This window comes from Pteropus alecto, unplaced genomic scaffold (genome assembly GCF_000325575.1).
Source record: "Pteropus alecto unplaced genomic scaffold, ASM32557v1 scaffold48, whole genome shotgun sequence".
Classification (NCBI taxonomy): domain Eukaryota; kingdom Metazoa; phylum Chordata; class Mammalia; order Chiroptera; family Pteropodidae; genus Pteropus; species Pteropus alecto.
In genome coordinates, this window is record NW_006442110.1 from 3809358 (window position 1) to 3830611 (window position 21254).

Below are 21254 nucleotides of genomic sequence, written 5' to 3' on the forward strand. Positions count from 1 at the left end.
TACCTGTCTGTCTCTATCGTCTATCTATATCTTTTTGTCTACTTGTTTATATCATCTCTGCAGACTTACGATGCGTATTTTTCTAAAGGTTTGTAACTTATCACTGTCTTTAGTTGTTTTTATGCTCAACTTACCCAGATTTGACCAACATAAAACATTTCAAGATGGCTCTCGTATCCCTTTAGCCATTAACTATCACTTTTTTTTTCCTTTTGTTCTTACATCAAAAGATACTCCAGACTCAAGTTGTATCTTTCTTAACCAAAACCTGATATAATTTCTCCAAGCAGATCTAATTTCCTTTAGAGGAAATGGCGTTAGAGACTAAAGTCCACTCTAGGTGTGCTCATTGCTACTGGAATGTCTTTGCTTCCAGACAGTCTTCCTTTAACAGGGATAATAAATACATAAATACAAACGAATATATGTATATATTCACAGACACAAGTATATGTGTAGCTACGTATACACACATATACATATTCACACACACATATTTCTAAATGGGTTTCCTTCTTGTTTTTGCTTATTCCCTATATATTTCTTACTTCCTTCATAGTGAGAAATAAAGCTCCTGACACCATCAACATATTTACTCATTTGCTCTATGTAATCTATATCTAAATATTTTCAGAATTGCTTCAACTATGTATACATGCTTTTTCATTTTTTTCTTTCATGAAAGTTAGTATACAATAAATGCCTTTATATTTTTATTTTTTTCACTTAAAATACATATCCAGGAAATCTACCCTACGTCAACTCACAGAGCTATTTCTCAGTTTCCTTTATAGGTACAGGCTATCCATTTTGCATGTGTTGTCTAGTTTATTCGAACAATCGCCAGTATTTGGTCATATTGGTCGTTTCCAATATTTTGTCATCACAAATAGTGTCGTAATGAATAATCTTTTGCAGATGTGTTTTCATGTCATTGAAGCTGTATCTTTAGGGTAAATTCCTAGAAGTGAGATGGTTAGGTTGCAGGGGAAATACATTTATATCTATTATGTGAACTCTCCATTCACTTTTTTTGCTCATATTTCAATGTTTCCTCAATTTTAACTGGGGAGACATTTTAGACATGGAAACTTTCTCTGTGCCCATTAACATCTATCATCCATAGATGACAAATTATAATATGGAACTTAAGTTAGTAAGTTTCGGCCTTTATCTTGCAAGTAGGAAAAAAAATTAGGAGTAGTTCTAGGTTGGCTTAATTGCAGTCCCTGTGCACTCTAGCTGCACACAAGGATGTCCGTTTTATACCTGCTCATCTGTGTTCAAGCCAGAAGCATTGAGAGTCAGTCATGGTGTTTCTTTAGAAATATGCTCTTCGTTAGCACGTAACAGACTGTGCTATACCAGCTATCCATGTGCTAAGTGTGAATAGAGCCCCACGTGTTCACATAAACGTCGAACTTCCATAGAGACTGAAATAATTCCCCCACATATTGTAAGTAGGCTTTTAAGGCCCTTTGCTAAGTCCCTTGATTATTCCCTTTTGCCTGGCCCGCTGGTGTTCTCCTGCAATTACTTTTGATGCTAGAAAGCAATTTTGATAATAGCTCCTAGTTTCCTTCAGTTCCTATTCCCTCAGAGGTGGCTCTTGATTTCAAGTCTGATTATATTGTCTTCTGAAACGTATTATTGAATTTTAATGTACATAGGGAAAAGTGCACATCAGTATATAACTTGGTGAACCTCCACAAGTGTACCAAGCACCCAGCTCAAGAAACAAACTATTCTCAACACCCCCACACCTCCCTTTGCATCTCCTTCCAGCCACTACCCTCCTACAGAAGAAACCACTATCCAGATTTCTCACAGCATAGGTTTTGCCCGTTTGTGCATTTTGCACGAATGTAAACGTAGCATCCATATATTTGTGTGCATCACGTCTCCTCGTTTTGCACGCACTTCACAATCTGTACCGCTCTCCTGACCCTCAGCTTTTGTGAGGTTAGAAACCTCGCTACTGTCATCGGATTATGCACGCTGACCCAAGGCCCAGCTTGGGTCCAAGTCTGCCATGGACACGTGCATTTGGCATTAGCCCCTTGACATTTCACTCGGCATCCCCAGACTGACTCCGGGTCCGAAGGGAGGATACACTTTGCTGTCCCTGTCACACCCCAGCCTCCCTCTTTCCTCCTTGCTGCTGCAATCTCTACACTATTATCTCCTCTATGAAAGGCCTGGGCTTTCCCACGAATGCCACTTCGACACTTGAACATCGCCTTTCGATTCACACAGGTGTGTGCCACATTTGTCAGTATGCATTAGACACGTGTAAATTGCAAAATTAAACATTATTGCTTATGAAACGTGCACCTAATTATTACTACATATCCCAGTGTCCACCATATCCCATAACTCAGCCCGTCTGTTAACAGATATTGACTAAGCACACTCAATGTGCGAGGGACCGTCCTAGCTGGTGAGACCCAGCATTCAACAAGACGAACAAACTCCTCTGGGACCTTACATGTAATCCATCACCCACTGTCATAGCTTCTTAAATATGGTATAATGGGAAAAGCAAAGACTATGGGGACATAGAAACATGTCCCCATAGTCTGAGGACAAAACTTGGTCTCTCACCTATCAGGATCCTGTCACAATAGTTGGCTGAGAAAACACTTATCAAGTCAGCACTGGGTGAGGGATAATATTAGTGGTGGTGTTTAAGCTCAGTCAAACTGCCTGACACCTCTGTATTTCCACTGGATCTGTTGAGAAATAGATTTGATTCTACTAAATATCCACAGATTTTATATAATTTGAGAGTTATTTCACAGTAAGGAATGAGTGTGTGTGAGTGTGTATGTGTGTGTGTGTATGTGAGTGTGTTTTACTTCATTATCAGTTCCCCCAACTCCAAACATAAAATGACTTATCTGAATAATGAAATCTTCGGTCTTTGACTAAAATTGAAAATGAATGAGATGGACATTACTGCTTATTTTAAGTAAGGCTAAAATGTAATACTCCTAATCACTATCCCCAAAATAAAATAGTCAAATTATAGATATTTAATCATACACTGACCTTTTTATTTAATAAGTCATGTAAAAAAATGCACTGTATATATCCTCTGATATCACAATCTAAAATCCTTTCGAAGGAATAGGAAACTTCTGTATTTTTTTTCATTCTGTTATCAAATAGTCCTTTGTGCCAGGCTGAATATAAACCGCCTGAATAGCTTTATGATAAAGTCACAGTCTTTTTCTGTTGCTCTAAGGCTATCACACACAGCTCCATTTTCCAATTCGTATACTGTAACAAAACTGAAAAATACATATGCAGGACAGTCACTGCGAGAATGGAATGAACAACTGTGCTTGCTAAATGCATAAGATGAATGATGTCTTCGCCCTGGCAACTCAGCTTTCGTATGTGAAATGGTGGGAATGTGTTTCCCAACCTTCTCTGAAGAATTCCGTGAGGGCTAACTAATAATGAAACTCGCTGTCTTCCAATAGATACTATTATAGTCCAAATGAATGAGCAATTAAATCTCAAGATTCAATTGGAACAAGCTGCTTTATCTTTGGGAGAGCTCTTCGTTGACAGAAGAAATGTCTATAATAGTCGAGAATGCACGTTCTCTGGAATTTAGTTTTTAATAAACAATATATCCTAAGGAATTAAATGACATTCATAGTGCCAAATGGTATTTAATTTAGAATAAACTTCTATGTGAGTATGAAACTTGGACACTTTTTAAAGGCCAGATATTTCTCATGGAGTAGGGCGAGGGGTTGGTTTTAAAAAAGCATCTTTGGCTCATTTACCACACAGGAGAGAATAATTCTGAAAACGTGTTTGTTGTTGTTGTTGTTGTTTTGAAGTCTTGCTTGTAAATCGATGAATGCAGAGAATCGTATATAATTAGCATTAACCAATATCTCACAGCATGGCCTAGGCATATTTCCTGAGTTCACGAGGAATGATGTGCTACCCCTCTTAGAAGCTACTGTCTTTCTTATAAGACCATTCCCTGTTCTTCACAGCGTACACAACACTACCACCCCTGCAGTGATAGCAAACAGGTTTCAATGGTATAACTACATAAAATACATTCCTAATAGTTAAGTGTTACAAGTTGAATCGCATCCCCCTAAAATTTATATGTTGAAGTCCTAACCCCAGTTTCTTCAGAAACTTATCTTGTTTGGGAATAGAGTCATTGCATATGTAAGTAGTTAAAATGAGGTCACAATGGGGGAGATCAGGCCCCTAATCCAATATGACTGGTATCCTTCCAATAAGAATGGTATGATATACCGTCATGTATATGGGCAGCACATTATAGTTAAAAGGTGGTGGTAACCAAGTTTCTTGTGGACTGAGAAAGGAAGAGCTAAAGGGAGCTATAGTGGTAGAGATCACGGGCTAATCAGTTAGGCAGTCCTGGATTCAAATCCCAGCTCCACTGTGAATTCACCATGTGCTCCAGGAAATGTGCGACCTCCTCCATTCTCTAATTTCTGCATCTATGCAATGGGCTTAATTGCCATCATTATCATCACCATTACCACCACCACCGCCACCACCACCATCATCATCATCATCATCTACATCATTGCATTTACGTTGTTTTGAAGATTAAAGGAGATAAAGCATATCAAACACTTAATGAACCCTCAATAAATATTTGTTAGCTGTTATTATTTATTAATTGGTACGGGTAGATTTTTCTGAACTACTCTGCTACATCACAGGAAAGAGTTTTACAGACTTCACTACAGCTTTATATTAATATGATTATAAACATTTAAATGTCAATTATGATAGAACCATTGTCTCATCAAAATATATCAGTGACATTCATGAGAGAAATGCAGATGTTCACCTCAAATAATCTTTTCATTTGGAAGCACGGTATAATTTTCCTAGATGCTAAGTCTAGATGTGTAAGTCTATACTTTATTCCTTCTCCAGGCTCTTGAAAAGGCATTGATGGTGACTGGGTGGACCGTTAGGACAGGCCATCAACAGGACATCTTTTTTGCCAGAATGATAATACAGTCTATAATTACGCTGGCTTATTCAAGCAAACTAAATTTATTTGCCAAGACATTTTAACATTCTATTAGTTCTTTCTCAAAGTCAACATTGACTAAATTAGTTACTTGGCTAAATTGTGTACATAAGTGACACACATAGTACAGATATCTTCACAGTCACCAGGGGCACAAGCATACTGAAAGTTGCCCAAGATAACCAGGCTTTTGTTTACAGTCATTGCCCTTATAATTAGATTTGTCATTCCCAAGAACAGATCTATCAACTACCTACTCAATGCCTTTAAGCCACTTTGAATATAGTGTTCTATAATTATTAATGGTAATAATAATGATAAATAATTAGGGGGTGACATAAGAGGGAGATAAGAAGATGAGCCTATATTTATGGTGCATTGTTCTAAGCAATTCGATTAATTTATCTTATTCTCATAAAAACCCCATAAAGGTAGATACCATTTTATCCCTTTTACAGCTGAGGAAACTGAGGCCCATAAATGTTGATTAATATGGTTAAGTGTTCACGGTTGCTAAGTGCGGGAGCAGGGTTTTGATATTTGAAGCCCAGTTCTGGAGCCCCTGCCAGCTTTTTCTATAAGTATTGTGCATGGAATCAAATTGTTTCCATTTAGTCAAAATAAGCGAGTGGCCATTATAGTAATGGTGCTTCTTGCTAAACCAAAAATAGGTATTTGGCTCCGTACTGAGTGTTGGGGTCAGTGTGCCTGAATCCGTGGCTGAGATTTAAGGAACACCATGCCTCTCAGCTTTAGTCCATTTATCTTCAGAATGAGGTACTTCGATTCAATTGTACACTCTTAAACATCTATTGTGTGCTTGGCAGTGAGCTCTGTCCTGTGAATGTTACAGAGATGTGCCCTAGAAGACTGCATAAACTCAAATGTTATTCCATAGTTGAGTATTCACATGCTATGACTTAAACATTACTGATTTAAAGGATATGATTTCAGAGTTTTAAAGAAAGGTCAGATTTTTATTTATAAGGTCACAGTGGAGATCTCAGGAAAGACATGGTTATTTCGTCGTCTCACGATCCATTCCTACTTATTTCTCTAAGACTCATCTGCTAGGAATGTCTTCCTGCTCCTCTTTTCCCATGACCAACTCCTTCCCTACCTAGCCGACAATACTTAGTTCCTTAAGAAGCCTTTGCTGACTGTGACCTTCAACCACCCTGAACGGGGCATTTGTGCGTGTGTGTTCCCAGAACAGCCAGTGCAAGCCTCTATCAGTCAGGACACGCAGAGTCATACAATATAATTACAGATGTGTACGTTTAGCATTACTCTGGTTTTTCTGCCCCTTGAAGGTGGTAACCTTGTGTGTGTGTTTATCTCCAACCCTTAGTAAAGGGTAAGTGCTCAGCAAGTGCCTGTTTATCAAACCTTATCCTCTTTGCAGGATAAGTTGGTCTGCAATTTGCACTTTGAATTCTAATTCTTCTAAATCTGCATTCTGGTTTGGAGACACAGGGGCCAATTCTCATTCTTCTTTCTCATGAGATCGCCTCAAATATTGAAATCAACACACTCCCTCTTTGACATGTATGTGAGTCACCTGTGAATACTGTTCAAATGCAGATTTGGAAGGTATGGGGTGGGTCCCTGAGAGTCTGCATTTCTAATGAGCCCCGGCTGATGCCACTGGTGCACAGATGTACTCTGAGTATCTGACACTCAGAGGGGCCTCTCCATCCCCAGGCTTTCTGCTTTTATGGCTAACGAGCTTTATAGTAACCCCCCTTATCCACGGCTTGCTTTCTGTGGTTTCAGTTACCCGCAGTCAACTGTGGTCTGAAAATCTTAAATGGAAAATTCTGGAAATAAACAATTCGTAAATTTTAAGTTGTGCACTGTGATGAGTACTATGACGAAATCGCACATGACTCTGCCTCATGTCTCCCAAGACGTGAATTGTCCCTTCGTTCGGTGTCTCCGTGCTACACGTGGGGAGCTCCCTGCCCGTTGGTCACTTAGTAGCCTTCTCAGTTATTAGATCAAATGTCACACTATGGAAGTGCTTGCATTCCAATAACCCTTATTCTACTTAATAATAATGGCACTAAAGTGCAAGAGTAGTGATGTTGGCAGTTCGAATATACCAAAGAGAAGCCACGAAGTGTCTCCATTAAGTGAAAAGGTGAAAGTTCTTGACTTAATAAGGGAAGAAAAACAAATCATATGCTGAAGTTGCTAAGATCTATGATAAGAGTGAATCTTCTATCCGTGAAATTGGGAAGGAAAAACAAATTCATGCTAGTTTGCTGAGAGAGACCACGTTCAGCCAACTTTTATTACAGTGAACGGTTATAATTGTTCTATATTATTAGTTATTGTGGTTAATCTCTGACTGTACCTAATTTGTAAATTAAAATTTATCATAGGTATGTATATATAGAAAAAAATGTAGTATACATAGGGTTCAGTGCTATTTGCAGTTTCAGGCATCCACTGGGGGTCTTGGGATGTATTCCCCGCAGATAAGCGGGGGACTGCTGTAATCTGTTTTAGCTAATCCTTATAAGCCTGTTCTATAGTCTGCTTATCTTGCTCTTTTCAATTACTCTAAGAAAACATGGAGGAGGAATGTAGAAAAAAATGAGTTATTTATTTTCCTTGATCTCTAAAGTTAATAAAAGTGAATTCACTAACCTAAGCCTAATGGAAGGATTATAGTCATAGTTTCACTGAAGTTTAATAAAAACACAGATCTAAAAGAACTATTCAGATGCAGTTTGTACTGTGATGCATTGGACTCTATGTGACAATTAATAGGATGATGATTCAAATGACATAAATTAAATTCGCATTCTGGATTATATTTAACATTTCAGGCTAGAAGCACAGATGTAATACAACACACATGCCGATATGCTAATACAGAAAAGCTATCATAGAATGAAAGTAGATGGCTATTTTGAATTTTCAAAGAAATCTTCAATAGTAAAGCATCTAGAAGTCACACTTTTATAAAATCTAATAAAAGTTGAGTGGTAAATATGTTGCCGGGCATTTTTCTAAGCTCTTCATGTGGTTTATTAATTTAATACCTGTGGTCTCTATTGAGACAGGCATTGCCAAGGTAAGCGAAGTAAGTACTGTTATTGGCTGCATTTAGCAGATGAGGAAATTTAGGCACAGAAGGGTTAAGGAATCTGCTCAAAGGTACACAGATTCTGTGAAGGAAGCTTGATGGTGGGTTTACGTGGTCTGATTCCAGAGCATATCTCTGAGCTGCTACTTTTGCTGCTTCTCGGGGCCTATGGTGCTACAGCAGCAGGTTCCCCGCACTATGAATGCCCCCATGTAGGCATCCTAGTGTTCCTCTAACTTCCGCTAAGTCATCACTCGAGCCAAGTAGAGACATGCATCTTAAATGAAGGGCTTAATATTTTATTTGAAATATTTGTAGGTACCTATCTATTAATATTTTGTAGAAATCTTCATTCACTCAGAGTCATTTAGTTTCATGTCACTTAAATTCAACCTTGATCTGGTAAGAAAAATAGTAGCATTTCCATTATTTGAGTCCAGAGTAAAATAAGCACCTGAAAATATCATTATACATATTGAGAACCCCTCCTCTTCCAGAGAGTTCGCCAAGCATCCAAATGCACATAAAATTTTTAAAACGATTTCACCTATCCTATTTTATCTCAGATGAAAAATACACTAGACTGTGAAGAATTGTATACTATATTTTTATTGCCTCTAAGAAACGTTATCATATAAGATTAATCATTTTCCTTTACCTAACAGTGTATGCCAACAATATATTCATTATTATGAATAACATCGTATTTTATCTTCAAATTTTTGGAAAAAAATAAACACATAACCATGTTGTTTAGAATAGTTTGATATATTTGTATATGTATAGACCATTGAGTGACTCACAAATTGACATGAGACATAATCTCATGACCTCTTAAAATGAGAATCTCACAATACAAGTGTGTATTTAGAAAGGTGATCAAAATTCACAAGTAGAGGCATTACAGTATGTATATTTACTCAACTTATTAAAATTGAGACTTTTGAAATATCACTCCTTTACTGTAAACAGTAAAATCTATTTCAGAGAAATAAAAACCTTATTATAAATTCACCTTGGAAATTATTTTCCCTTATACAAGCCCTAAAGATTTTTACCCCATTTATATTAAGGGTTATTTTAGAAAGGGTTTAATACAGATTACTCAGATGTATTTTATTTTTCAATAAGCTATCTATAACATATTTTTAATATGCCTGCCAGGTCCTTTCTTCAAATGACTGATTACAGCCACGGTGCAGATGTACACATAAACGAGCAAGGAAAATTCCTATCTACTGCTGAAAACCATCGCAGCAGTGTTCTCAATGAAATAGAGGATTTTATCATCTGATTGGAGGATACATGAGCAAGAGATCAGGACGGTGGGTCTTTCCTAGTTTCATACGCAGAAAAAAAATTCTAGAACTCTTTGGAAGAATCTATTGAACCATGAAACAGTGATGGTTTACATTTATAACTGGGACATATTTTTAAGTGATTTGGAAAATTAGTGCAACCGTTACAACAAATGGTTGAAAGGATAAGACAGAATGATCCATTCATTTTTAAACAGCACCCCCTTATGTGGCTCATTGGACATGTGGCTGTCATTATGGTAACAATTTGTTACAAGCACTGCAATGACACTTGGCATGGAGCTAGGTCTACCCGCCATGCCTCAAGCCCAGCCTGCGCCACATTGTCTGTCAGTGGTGACTGCATTGTCAACTGGAAAATGTGCCACAGATCTGTCCACATCCTGCTTCTCACTTTAAGACATGCTTACTTCATCTAAAATATTTTCAGTTATTTTAAATTATGAATAAGAGTAAACAGAGGTAGATTGGACCTGGCAAGGATAGAGGGGGACTGAGAAAACCTGAAAATTATCATAACATACTATCATCACTAAAAAAAGTACTACACGAGTTTTGTAGAATGCTTCTAAGATAGGCAATTAATAACACGCACGTTGCTAAATCTTCGTAGCCTGCAAAACTTCATTTAGATCTCTCAATAAACGTTAAGTCCCATTTCCCAGATTAGGAATTGGAGGCTCAAAGTGACTTCTCCAAGTTTACAAACCAAACAAATGAACCTAGATACTTAAATTCAGACCTTTTGAATGCACATCTTGGATTTCACCTGGTCACAGGCTAACCCAGGAAGATATATCCAATCAACCAATATTTACATGATAAAAGTTCCCAAAATAGAAAGTAGAGAACATGTGTTCCAGCTATTGGCTTGATATCCAGAAAGTCAAAGAATTTTCTAAATTAATGTTGTCTACTATCTGCTTTCCAGATTTTTAAAAATGCTTATAATTTGTTAGAAACAAGAGCATTCTGTGTTATGTGTTTTGTGCATGTATGTGGGGAAAATATATAAGGGACAAAAAGATCCAGGTTTTTAACACTTCTATCAAGTGTTAAAATTTAATATTGTTACTATTTAATATATATAACGCTATATTAAATAGTGTTACTATTTAATATTGCTTAGAGATTATGAACTTATATTTTATATTCTTGGTAAGTATCTAACCATGTAATTTAAAACATTTCTGTTCTGTGGGATTTTCTATCTAATACATTCAGTGGTTACTGATCACAGTCTGATACTTGCCTACCATTCGCAAAAGGGATCAAAACTTTTAAAAATAATTAGGAATATATAAGCATTTTCTTATCTTTTAATAAAAACATGTTTAAAAGAGAAAGAAAAACTATGTTTAAGTTACAAGTACATTTATAGTCCTTTACTATCCTACAAAGCAAGAGTGGTAATGTAAAGAAAGAATTCGCTATTAATATTCTGATATCCTATTTTGGCTCCAAATATCTGCATTTAAAAACCAGTATTTGAACTTTCCAAGCAAAACTAAATGCGGCCTCTTAGCAAAAAACTGCTAGAATTCTTGTTTAATGTAATGCTGAATGGACTATTGATAAGAAATGCTTATACAGAATACTTTGTCTCTCTCCAACAGATTATACTTAGGAAACCTGAAAATACTTCATGAGAAGTAAGCAAAGTAGAGTTTGTGGAATACGTAAATGTAATTTTGGGGGAGGGAGGCAGTTTTACACAGCAAAGAAATTCTAAATAGAAGGAAATGACATTGTAGATAAACTATAAAGAATTCTATTATGCTTAGTATTATCAAAGAGAAATGAGAAGATTTCATTAGCTAAGCACATTTAGCAACTCACATATTTGAATATTAAATATTCAGATAAAGCATTCTTCAGGAATATTTTCAAGAGTCTTTCTCATTCCATAGACAGATTTCAAAGTCAGATTTGTGACTTTAAAAATCTTGTGATACTGTCACAATTTCTCATCTACATGAGTTGTTCTTTGCTTATTTTAACATATTATCCAATGGTCATAAAATAATTCAGAAACTCCACAAGGGTATTTAATGTGAATATTATAATAAAATCAGTCATTTTGTCCATTTCCCCTGCAATTATGAAAGAATAACCATTGACATTTGTTGAAAACAATATTCAAGTGATTAAACTTACATTACTTTGCATTCTTCTCAGGTAATCAATCATCCTAGGAATGCATGGTCTCTCAGTGTTGTCTATACATCAGAATGATCTGGGTTTCTTTAAATTTCCAGTGCGCCAATTACAGCTTAGACTACCTAAATCCAAAATCTGGAGGTGGGACCCAGATATCCACATATTTTAAAGCTGTTCTAGGTTATTCCACTGTGTATCCAGGGTTGAAAAACACTTTTCTATACATCATCCCTGAGACTTTGAATTATCTTGTAAAGGAAAACTTTCCATGGAGGCATTTCCCCCACTCCTTGCTTCCTTACACATCACAAAAGACAAATGTTCTTACCATACAATCATGGCTCGATAGAAATTATTTCTAAAGGACGACTGTGGCATCATACTTTTTATTTGGGACATTATATCCTCATGTCACATGACAGTTACTATCATTGGATGCTGATGTGGAAATGGCCACCTACCCAAGCTAGTGTAACCATGGAACCAGCTCAAACTGATTTTATCCTGCTTCTAACAGGATACTGAGTTGCTTTTCAGAGACAACAGACCAAAACCACAAGTTATGCAGCCGAAGCCTGTGCAGAGGAGGGAACTTTGACCTCCAGCGGCAACCAGAACCAAAGTCTTGTCTCCCTCCACAGAACCCAAAGGACCGGGACATGACTGGAAGCTGAACACTGGAACCCTTTCCGAGGCGAAGGGTCTGTTGTCCAGGAAGGTCTGATGCTGAAGCCCTTGACTTTATCTTACCATAAAGTGGCCAAGTTCCGAAGCCCTCCAGTCAACACCTGCCCTGCCAGAGCTTCCGCATACCAGCCTGTTCCCCTAACCCCTTAAAACCTGCCTTGAACCCTGGGTCAGGGAGACAGATTTGAGCCTGGCCTCCTGACACCTTGTGAGTTAAAATTAGCAGTAAAAGCTTTTTCTTTTCTCAAAAGCCAGTGCCACAGTGTTGGTCCCTATATGCATCAGGCACCAGGCCCTTGCTTCACTCCATATGCCAGAAGCTCTAAACTCTGGCTACTCACAAAGAGCACCTGAGACTTTAAAACATACATTCTCCAAGAGTAGATCCTGATCAGGTTAAAAATCCTCAGCACTCTTCTTAATACGGTGAAAAACATAATTTAAAATGTGAAATTCCTCCCGCTTCTCCTCATTTTTCTTCTTGTTAAGTACTGATGGCTTTACTTGATTTTGGTTATGGCTGCTTTTTAAAACAAACTAAAATAGAGCCCTCAAAAGTTAGTATTTTAAAATAATTTATTCAAGTGTGAATATTTGATTGAATTGAATACACATAATTTTCCAATGTAACAGATATTTTAGGATTAAATGGGTGAAACTTTTAAAAATTTTCCTCTCATAATAAAAGAAAAAAAGTGAACATAGATCTGTAATAATTTCCTATAAGATCCTAAACCACTCTTATAGGAAATTTCTTACCACATATCTATTATTTCTTCATAATTTCAATATTTTATTCAAATGGAAGATCTCTATTTTTAAAAGTGTTATCAATATCATTAATCTAATTTCTACTTAAATGATTCTGGTTTAATGGGTCTAGGTATGCCTGGCACCCGTATTCTTTAGAGCCTCCTCAGGTCATTCAGATGCATAGCCCAGACTGAGACCCATTGCCCTAAGCCTTGGATAGAAACAGCCATCTGAGAAAAGGAGTCTTTAGTCAGTCAACAAGAATGAATGAATGAATGAATGAACAAATGAATAAATAAATAAATAGCTTCCTTGAATATTTTTAATAGACAAATATTGAAAAGTGCATATACCCCAGAGAGAGTAATATTTAAAAATAGTTAGAAATGTTTGGGAGGGGATGCTCAGTGGGGCGCCTGATGTACTCCAGAGCTATGGCTTGTCTTCCATTTTCTTCTTCCTCTTTGTTTTATTTTTTTTTTTAAGAAAACCATTTTTCTATCTTACTTTTCTCTCCATATATAAGTGGTCAGTAACTACTGAGTGGTGCTTCATCTAAACAGGCCTGGATTGAAAATGGGACTGGCTCCTAGCAAGAAGTCGACCGTGTCTTTGTCTTTCTGACAATGACTCACCCAGATATTCCCGTCTTGATGATAGGGTTTCCAGTTTCTCCCCGTGTCACTGTAGAGCATGCGGTATTGGGTCACCCAGTCCGAGCTGCTGTATCTTCCCTGGGTTGCAACGGCGCTGATCTGCTTCCGATTGCCAAAGTCAACCTGAAGCCATTGATAATGGTCACTGTCAGATGGAGACCATCCTCCAGCACCTGAAGAAGGTAGAGACAAGAAGAGAAAATAAATATTTGAAGTTAAACTTCTATAACTGACAATGGATTATTCTTCATCTTTTACTTGGCATTGACAGTGCTCTGTTTCACAGATACATTATGAAGTGTCCTTTACAGATGCCACTGAGACTTCAACTAACAGTCTTCCAGCTGGGTAACACTGATACTCTAACCTCTTTATGGTGTAATTATGTGCTCGTTTTCTCCAGAGCAAATGTCTTCATAATTCCTCAATTAGCTCTTATTAGTACATGTCAAAGTATAATTGGCTGAGGTTTGATCAATTTACTATGAATTCTTCAACCAAAAATCACAAGGAAAAATATGTAACAATCTATTAATTCCTCATGTATAGTTTATCTTTTAGTAGATTATAAATGAAACAAAAAGAAATATTACACAACTCTAAAATATATATGCTTTAAAAAGTTTGGAGTTCAACAGATACTAGCAATTCTTAAGATGAAGTCTAATCTTACATTCAGCCCTTGTATTCATGAGAACTAAGGAATATAGTAGATCAGGCAATGTATTTACTAACACTTGAGAGATAAACAACCAATGACTCTTGATAATCACATTTCTAGGAATGTGATTATCACATTTCTAGGAATTTGAGTTATTAAATGAAATGAAACTTCCTTTGGTAAAATATAATAAATGGCAAATAGCAAGAATGCAAAAATATTTATTAGAAAAATAGCACTAATATAGAACAAAAAGACTCTTAATTTATAGCACTGTGTAAAATAACTATGGTCGTACATAAATACATTACAGAAAATATGGCATAACGCTTAGTGCTAACAGGCAATATAATTTTTTTGCATAAGTTTGGCCACTAATAGAAGTAAATAATAGAAAAATATTCATAAATTATCCATTTTATGGTACTCCAAAATATGTGCATCACTTTTCAAATAATGAATTTAAAGCTGACAAACTAATTTATTCAGTGAGGACTAAGCTAATAAAAATGATTTTGTAAATCATCACAGATGTAGCATTCTTTTAATGATATTTATATGGCTTATTTCTGCTTTCAGCTGTTAGAAGAGCTCTCCCACCACAAAAAAATTATAAACCTGACAAAATATATAAAATTACCCTTTCTACGTTTTGGACAACAGACAGTGCAGGACCCTGATTCATGAGAGAAGATAAACAAATGAGGTGAGCACTGCCAGCCTCCTGGCTTTCTGCCTGGTTCATGTTCTGGATCATGGCACATGGGAGAGTATCCCAAACAGAAACCATAGCATCTCTGAAATGGAGCCAAATCAGAATCAAAGCTATTGAGGAAAAGAATTTATGGGACATTGTACTAGAGAAGGGGCAGCTGTGCAGAGAAAGCGCTCTGGAAATCTGCATAGGATTGCCTAAGAGTCTCCGCAGTTCGAACTCTGGGTGAACACCAGACTGTGTATTTGCAGACCAAGACTCCATAAGGCCAGGTGGAGAGAGTTCTGAAGTGAACAATCACCAGAGGATGCACAGGGCTGGGACTAATTTGATTTCACACTAGACAAGATTGAGAGAACTTGATGAACAACCTTAGGCAGTCATGAGAGATCTCAGAAAGGGATTAAAATGTTTTTGTTTTTTTGTTTCCTGAAACAAGGGCTACTCTAGACACATCTGAACAAAAGTTGGTAACTAGCCTAAAAAAAAAAAAAATCAATCTGACTCATAAATAAATTAACTCCTTGCTCAAACAAAACCCATTAAGGAAGGCCATGAAAGATTAGAAACTCAACAACATAGCATCCATAATGTCCAGAATAAAAATTTTAAAAAGTACTAGACACTCGACGAAGCAGGTAAATATGAGTCCTAACCAGAGAAAAATCAGTCAATAGAAATAGATTGAAAAATGACAGGGATGATGAAATCAGCAGACCAGAACTTTAAAACAGAGATTATAAATTAGTTCCAGTATTTGAAAGACAATATAAATATCAAAGAAACAAATATGGAGAAAAGAAATAACGAAAGAGAACAAATGGAAGTTTTTGAACTGGAGGGGTCCTCACGGTCTCAAGGCCCCCTGCAGAACTGGTTGAAACCCCCTTTGCGACTGCATTGTATCTTGACTTCTCCCACAGCCTGGTTCCTCTTCATTCCCTTCCCTTCCCTTCCCTTCCACAGGTCTCACCCTCCAAACACTCCCTAATTAATCCCTAGTGCTCTTCTCCATCTTGGAATTTGCATCCTGCGGAATCCAGTCTGTAATACCTCCTGAATCACTTTGCTCATAATCTGCTCCCTAACTATATGAGTTACTTGTCTTTGCTTTGTATTTTGTGGGCTTTTATATGCTATTTTTTTGTGTGTGTTTTAGTATCTAATAGTTCTTATAGCCATATATTATCCACATGCCTATTTTACCCAGAATTCCGTAAAATTTTGGAGGAGCCATAGATAAATTTCTGGGATGACAATGTACCCAGTCATCAAAAGGTTATAAATTTATTTTCCTATCTGTTCAATATATGGTTCCAAACTTAGGAGAAATTCTATAGTTAATTGTGTATAAAGTTCTATCTGTGAGTTACTAAAAGCAACAGGTGGTTTGATCATTGAAATAAACAAGCAATTAGTACAATGAGTGAAGAGAAGAAAATATGTACAATTGTTTGTTAAAATTTAGAATATTTTCCCTAACTAGTCCCGAAAAAAAAAATTCAGAATAAATTTTCTTAAATTACCCAATTTTTGGTGTATTACAATTTTTTCAATATGGAAGCAATTAACATACAACTATTTAATTCCATTGATCTCATCACTAAAAAATTGAATTTACTGACATCTCTAAGGGAGGCAAAAACTTAAATGAAGTAAAAATATAAGTTAAAACTTATTCCTTAGTAGAAGTGGATGTGGAGAGAATAGTGAGTAACCTCAAGGGGAGGGCAAATGTCAGGCTTTCATGAGGAGCATGGTAGAAAGATCGATGAGAAGTTTCTTGTTTCTCTTTGATCTATCAAGCAATGTAATTTGGAGAAGTTGATTACTTTGTTCATTTGGCTTGTGAAATGTATAACCTCTATTGATCCAAGGATTAAGAATGATAACCCTTCATCAACAAAACCTTAGGAAAATGATACATCAGAGAGTAGAAGTGCTCCCCAATATATCGGGGGGTGTAGAAGAGGGCAAACGTGTTCCCAGTGGATATTGCAGTAGCTCGAAGGGAAAAAAAAAAATGGAAAGTTGAAGAGGAGGTAGAGGAGGTGGTGATTTGTGAATAGCAGTAAACTCTAAGAAGACCTAAGAACAACTCTTATCTAGAAATAACAGAACCAACAATATCTAGTAGAAAATTAGATATAAATTCTTAGAGTGACTTGAAAGATGTGTACTATATAGAACTTTTAATACGCCCTAAACAGTGAGGATATTGTGTTTTCTCTCTCACACTCTCTCCCTCTCCCCGTCTCCTTCCACCTCCCTCTACCCACTCCCTTTCTCTCTCCTTCTCTCTCTCACATACACACATCCCTCCTCCTGTGCATGTACACATATGTATGCGTGCACGTATGTGTAAACTATGAAGATACATAGTGTTTGTCTTTTAGACACTCACTCTACTGGGGTACTTGAGTGATAAATTATAACTCAAGAGAATCTGGAGAAGTGGATGAAACTAGCACTCTATAAACTTAGTGATAACTTATCATTATAATAGCCATTTCTGCTGTGTAATTTGTAAATTAGGACCTCTGAGAGAAAAAAGGGAACTTAGTGGGTGGTTCAAGAGAGAACATGGAGCTTCTTTTCTAGTGATAAATGGCTCCCGTGTAGACACTAACTGGGCGGGTGTTACACCACCAGAGACTATAAGCCTCGAGTCTTAAACGTTTTTAAAGGTAGAAAAATTTTCAATTAAATATAGAACTATTTTTAATAACTAATTGAGATATATGTATCAGATGAGAAGAATACATTGAAAAAGAGACTTTCAGGCAAGATGGTATGATGAGTTCAGGCTTGGTGGCCTCCTTCTGCTCTAAATACATAAGATTTTTCGATAAGATAGATAAAAAAGAAAATTGAGAAAACATTGCCAGGATCAAAAATAAGATAAATTATCTCCATGCACGAGAAATGCAACCCAAATGCAAAATAACGAGTAGGACCGAAGCTGAGGCCTGCTGGAGTTGGGGTCTGGGAACACACAAAAGAAGAGGGGCATTTGGCTCCTGGGGAATGCTGGCGAATGCAAGTCTACTGTGTGTGTCAGAGAAAGGAACTGTGGGGTCAGGGAGGAAAACCAGGAGTAGCTTAGGACCAACTTACCTGAAGAAAAGAGGCTGAAACAGCTACTACTGACTTGGAAACCTGGCTTATATGAAACTATTCACCCAAAGAAGTTAGAAAGCAGGCATATCTGAGCCAAGGAAAGGGACCCACTGGCTTGTCCCCTAATAACACTGCTAGGCAAAGGCACCGGGTCATCCATGAAAAATGTGTTTCTGGATCGGGAATCTGGGACGCTGAATAGAGAAAGTCACAAAACTACAGAGCAGAAAAGGAGTTGGGATGGAGGAGACATTCTGGTTGTCAGAACAGTGTACGAACTAGAATTTCAAATCATCAGGAAAAAAAAATGCTATAAAAGTCAGTGAATAAAGTCAAAAGTTCCATGCAAATTAACTCTAGATGTACAGCAATTGAGGGCCAGTGGAAATCGATGTTTTAGGTTCTCGAATGTATGAAATAAGTAATGCCATCCATTAAAAATAGCAGTAATGATCAGATACAACAGGGAGAAATAAAATATTTATAAAAAGATCCAAAATGTGATCTTGGAAATAAAAAATATAGTCATTGATAGAAAAATACCTAATCTGAGGAAAATTCACAAATTACGAATTACCTCACAAATAACCAGCCAGCTGAAAGGTAATACTGAAGGATTCATACAGAAGTCACCATAGAAAATACAAAATAAGTTAGAATTCAAGAACATCTGCTTCCAACTAAGATGGATTATCAAGAATTTAATTTACTCTCCTATGTGGGGGCGGGGGGAATAAAACAAAACAGACAAAATATATAAAACAATGGTTTGCAAGATATAAGATATGAGGCAACAAAGGGCTATGATCCTTGAATTTTAAGACATAAATGAGGTGAGTCCCACTTCCCCAGCTGCCTGTCTTGAGAGAATTTCCAGTTTGAGACACAGGAAAAAACCCAGGGAGAACCTGGCAGAATCGTCGACTTGAGAAGATGGACCTGTGAGCTGGGGAGACTAAGGTGGCTGGAGGTAGATGCCAGGCATGGAGCTGCATGGAGGGATAATGCTCAAAAGCAGCAGGAGGCCCTTGAATCTTCATCTGAGTAGTGATTAATGAAGAAACTACTCATCCATAGCTGGGCAAAGAATTATCAGAATGGATGAAGGTACTAATGCTTTGTACTACTTACTACATAATCCTACCATTCCCCCCTCTATGTATTTTTCCAAGAGAGAGTGAAGTATGTGTACATATAAAGTCTTGCACATGATGTTCCTAGCAGCTTTATGTGTAATAGCCCAAAGCTGGAAGCAACCCACATGTCCATTAGCAGATGAACCGATAAACATGTGGTATATATGCAATAGTAGAATACTATTCAGCAATTAAAAGGAATGGACATCAGTACACACTACATCCAGGTAAAAAAAGGTGCATACTGTACAATTCCTTATATAAAACTCTAGGAAATGAAAACTGATATATAGGAACAAAAGCGGATCAATAATTTCTTGAGGATGGGGACAAGGAGGGGAAAAAGGAGAGGGTTAAAAAGTATTAAAAGAAAACGTCTTGGGGTGATGGATATATTTATTACCTTGATTGTGGTGGTGCTTCCATGGGTGTATCCATATATAAAAAGACCAAATTGTACCATTTAAATATGTACATATTAGTGCACATCAATAAATCTGCTAAAATGTGTGCGAGTAAACAGATATGGAGGATAAAGGGGGAATTTCAATGATTAATCTAAGAAGTTCTAGAATAAAACTAAAGAGAGTGAAGTATGTGTACATATAAAGTCTTGCACATGATGTTCCTAGCAGCTTTATGTGTAATAGCTCCAAGCTGGAAGCAACCCACATGTCCATTAGCAGATGAACCGATAAACATGTGGTATATATGCAATAGTAGAATACTATTCAGCAATAAAAAGGAATGGACATCCAGGTAAAAAAAGGTGCATACTGTACAATTCCTTATATAAAACTCTAGGAAATGCAAACTGATATATAGGAACAAAAGCGGATCAATAATTTCTTGAGGATGGGGACAAAGAGGGGAAAAAGGAGAGGGTTACAAAGTATTAAAAGAAAACGTCTTGGGGTGATGGATATATTTATTATCTTGATTGTGGTGGTGCTTCCATGGGTGTATCCATATATAAAAAGACCAAATTGTACCATTTAAATATGTACATATTAGTGTACATCAATAAATCTGTTAAAATGTGTGCGAGTAAACAGATATGGAGGATAAAGGGGGAATTTCAATGATAAATCTAAGAAGTTCTAGAATAAAACTAACATGCGATATACACATTTGAAGTACTGACCAAAACTTTTTCAAAATTGATAGATAAACTTTGAAAGACATAACTCAATTAAAAAGGCCCTCTGAACATTGAAAAGCTTATGTAATATGAGCATATTATGAAAAATGTATTATGAGGTACCAATGAAAACTAGTCTAAAATAATGACATTGATGAAATGTGTCATTAAAAAATAATATTTAAGCATGCAATTGAGAATTATCTCATCGATAAAGAAAAAATAGCTGGCATCTTAAGAAGTGTTAAACGTTGCTTGCTAATGAGCTCAGATTTTATTTACAATGCGACATACACAGCTAGAAGGTGCGGTATGTGACCCACCTACACGAAGTAGGATAAATGAGCTTCAACCAAGTGTAGATACTTGTTGATTAGAAGTAGCCAGAAAAGAGAGCCATGGGCATTAATTAATTAATGTCAGTCAAGAGCTAGAAAAGCAAAAGTGGCAGGGCCACTGTCATTACTGAAATGTGGATAAATTAATGCTTATATAAAATAAAGTGGAAACAAGAGAGCATTCAAGAACAGAAGAAAGAAAATGTGATTTTTATCAGATATCGTTAGGTAACAAGAAGACAGAACGGCTCATCTCTCATTTCTACCCCGTCCAACAAGGCCAACTGCTTTCAAACACTTCTAGGAGTAGGAGAACTTCTCAGTACAGGAAATTATTTCCCAAGACGAGTTAGGACATAATCAGAGGCATACTGCTTTAACTTTTTTGAAATATTCAGATTATATCCCAAAGGACTGGCAT

The 21254-nt window shown here is 36.7% G+C and overlaps 1 protein-coding gene across 1 annotated transcript in view; it reads right to left on the reverse strand.

Annotated features, from left to right (window-relative positions):
* The window catches only part of CNTNAP2 (contactin associated protein like 2), a 1631342-nt gene that overhangs the window by 1049725 nt on the left and 560363 nt on the right, over positions 1 to 21254 (reverse strand). The window contains exon 3 of the mRNA XM_025039033.1: positions 13702 to 13895. Coding sequence (XP_024894801.1) covers positions 13702 to 13895 — 194 coding nt within the window. The remainder of the gene's footprint in view (positions 1 to 13701; positions 13896 to 21254) is intronic.